This window comes from Buceros rhinoceros, unplaced genomic scaffold, assembly GCF_000710305.1.
Source record: "Buceros rhinoceros silvestris isolate BGI_N320 unplaced genomic scaffold, ASM71030v1 scaffold17068, whole genome shotgun sequence".
NCBI lineage: Eukaryota > Metazoa > Chordata > Aves > Bucerotiformes > Bucerotidae > Buceros > Buceros rhinoceros.
Window position 1 is genome coordinate 22,735 of NW_010425349.1, and position 672 is coordinate 23,406.

Consider the following 672-nt stretch of genomic DNA (forward strand, 5'->3'; position numbering starts at 1 on the left):
CATTCCTTGGGTTTTGACAGGTTTAAAAATGGTAAGGCCTTTTAATCATGTTTTACTGTGGGGCTTTTTGTCATAAAGAAACAAATGGCAGTGCCTCAGCAGCAATGGGAGTGGCCCGGTCGTGTCCATGGGTTATTAATCAGTAGACTTCTTGGCATGCTGTTTGACAGCCTGAGCATGCTGGAGCATGCTGCAGTGAGTTCTCCATGAGCCGAGAGATGCTGACATGCAGCCCTGGCTTGGGCACCTGAATCTTTGGCAGTTGCACTTAATTGTTGATCTTGATTTCTGTGAACTGAGCTTGTCTTTGCCTCTAGACTTGTAAGAAGATTTTTAGGAGCATCCTTTTTAGGAATTATAATGAAACCTGAAAAGGAAAGCCTTAATTTTAGCAATATTCCTTATAAGAAAGTATGCAAGTCTCAGTGATTTAACTGGAAATGCCTCTTACTTTGACACAACTTGTTTGGTAGGTGGAACCTGTAGATTCTTTGCGCTAATTCTGCATCGCTGATGTTGTATCTGCATTGCATAATGTCACATACTGATACACGAGCTAAGTTAGGAAAAAGCAGCATCTTGGCTGTTTCAGTGTGATTCACCACATGTCCCCATCAGCCTTCCGAAGAAACAGGATTCCCTTCTTGAGCTGAGAACAGTACCGCCACACCG

At 43.2% G+C, this 672-nt stretch overlaps 1 protein-coding gene across 1 annotated transcript in view; it reads left to right on the top strand.

Moving 5' to 3' along the window:
• The window catches only part of SERPINI1 (serpin peptidase inhibitor, clade I (neuroserpin), member 1), a 21,643-nt gene that overhangs the window by 305 nt on the left and 20,666 nt on the right, over positions 1-672 (top strand). The window contains exon 2 of the mRNA XM_010141122.1: positions 1-31. This exon is cut by the window's left edge and continues 1 nt beyond it. Within this exon, the coding sequence (XP_010139424.1) occupies positions 1-31 (31 nt within the window). The remainder of the gene's footprint in view (positions 32-672) is intronic.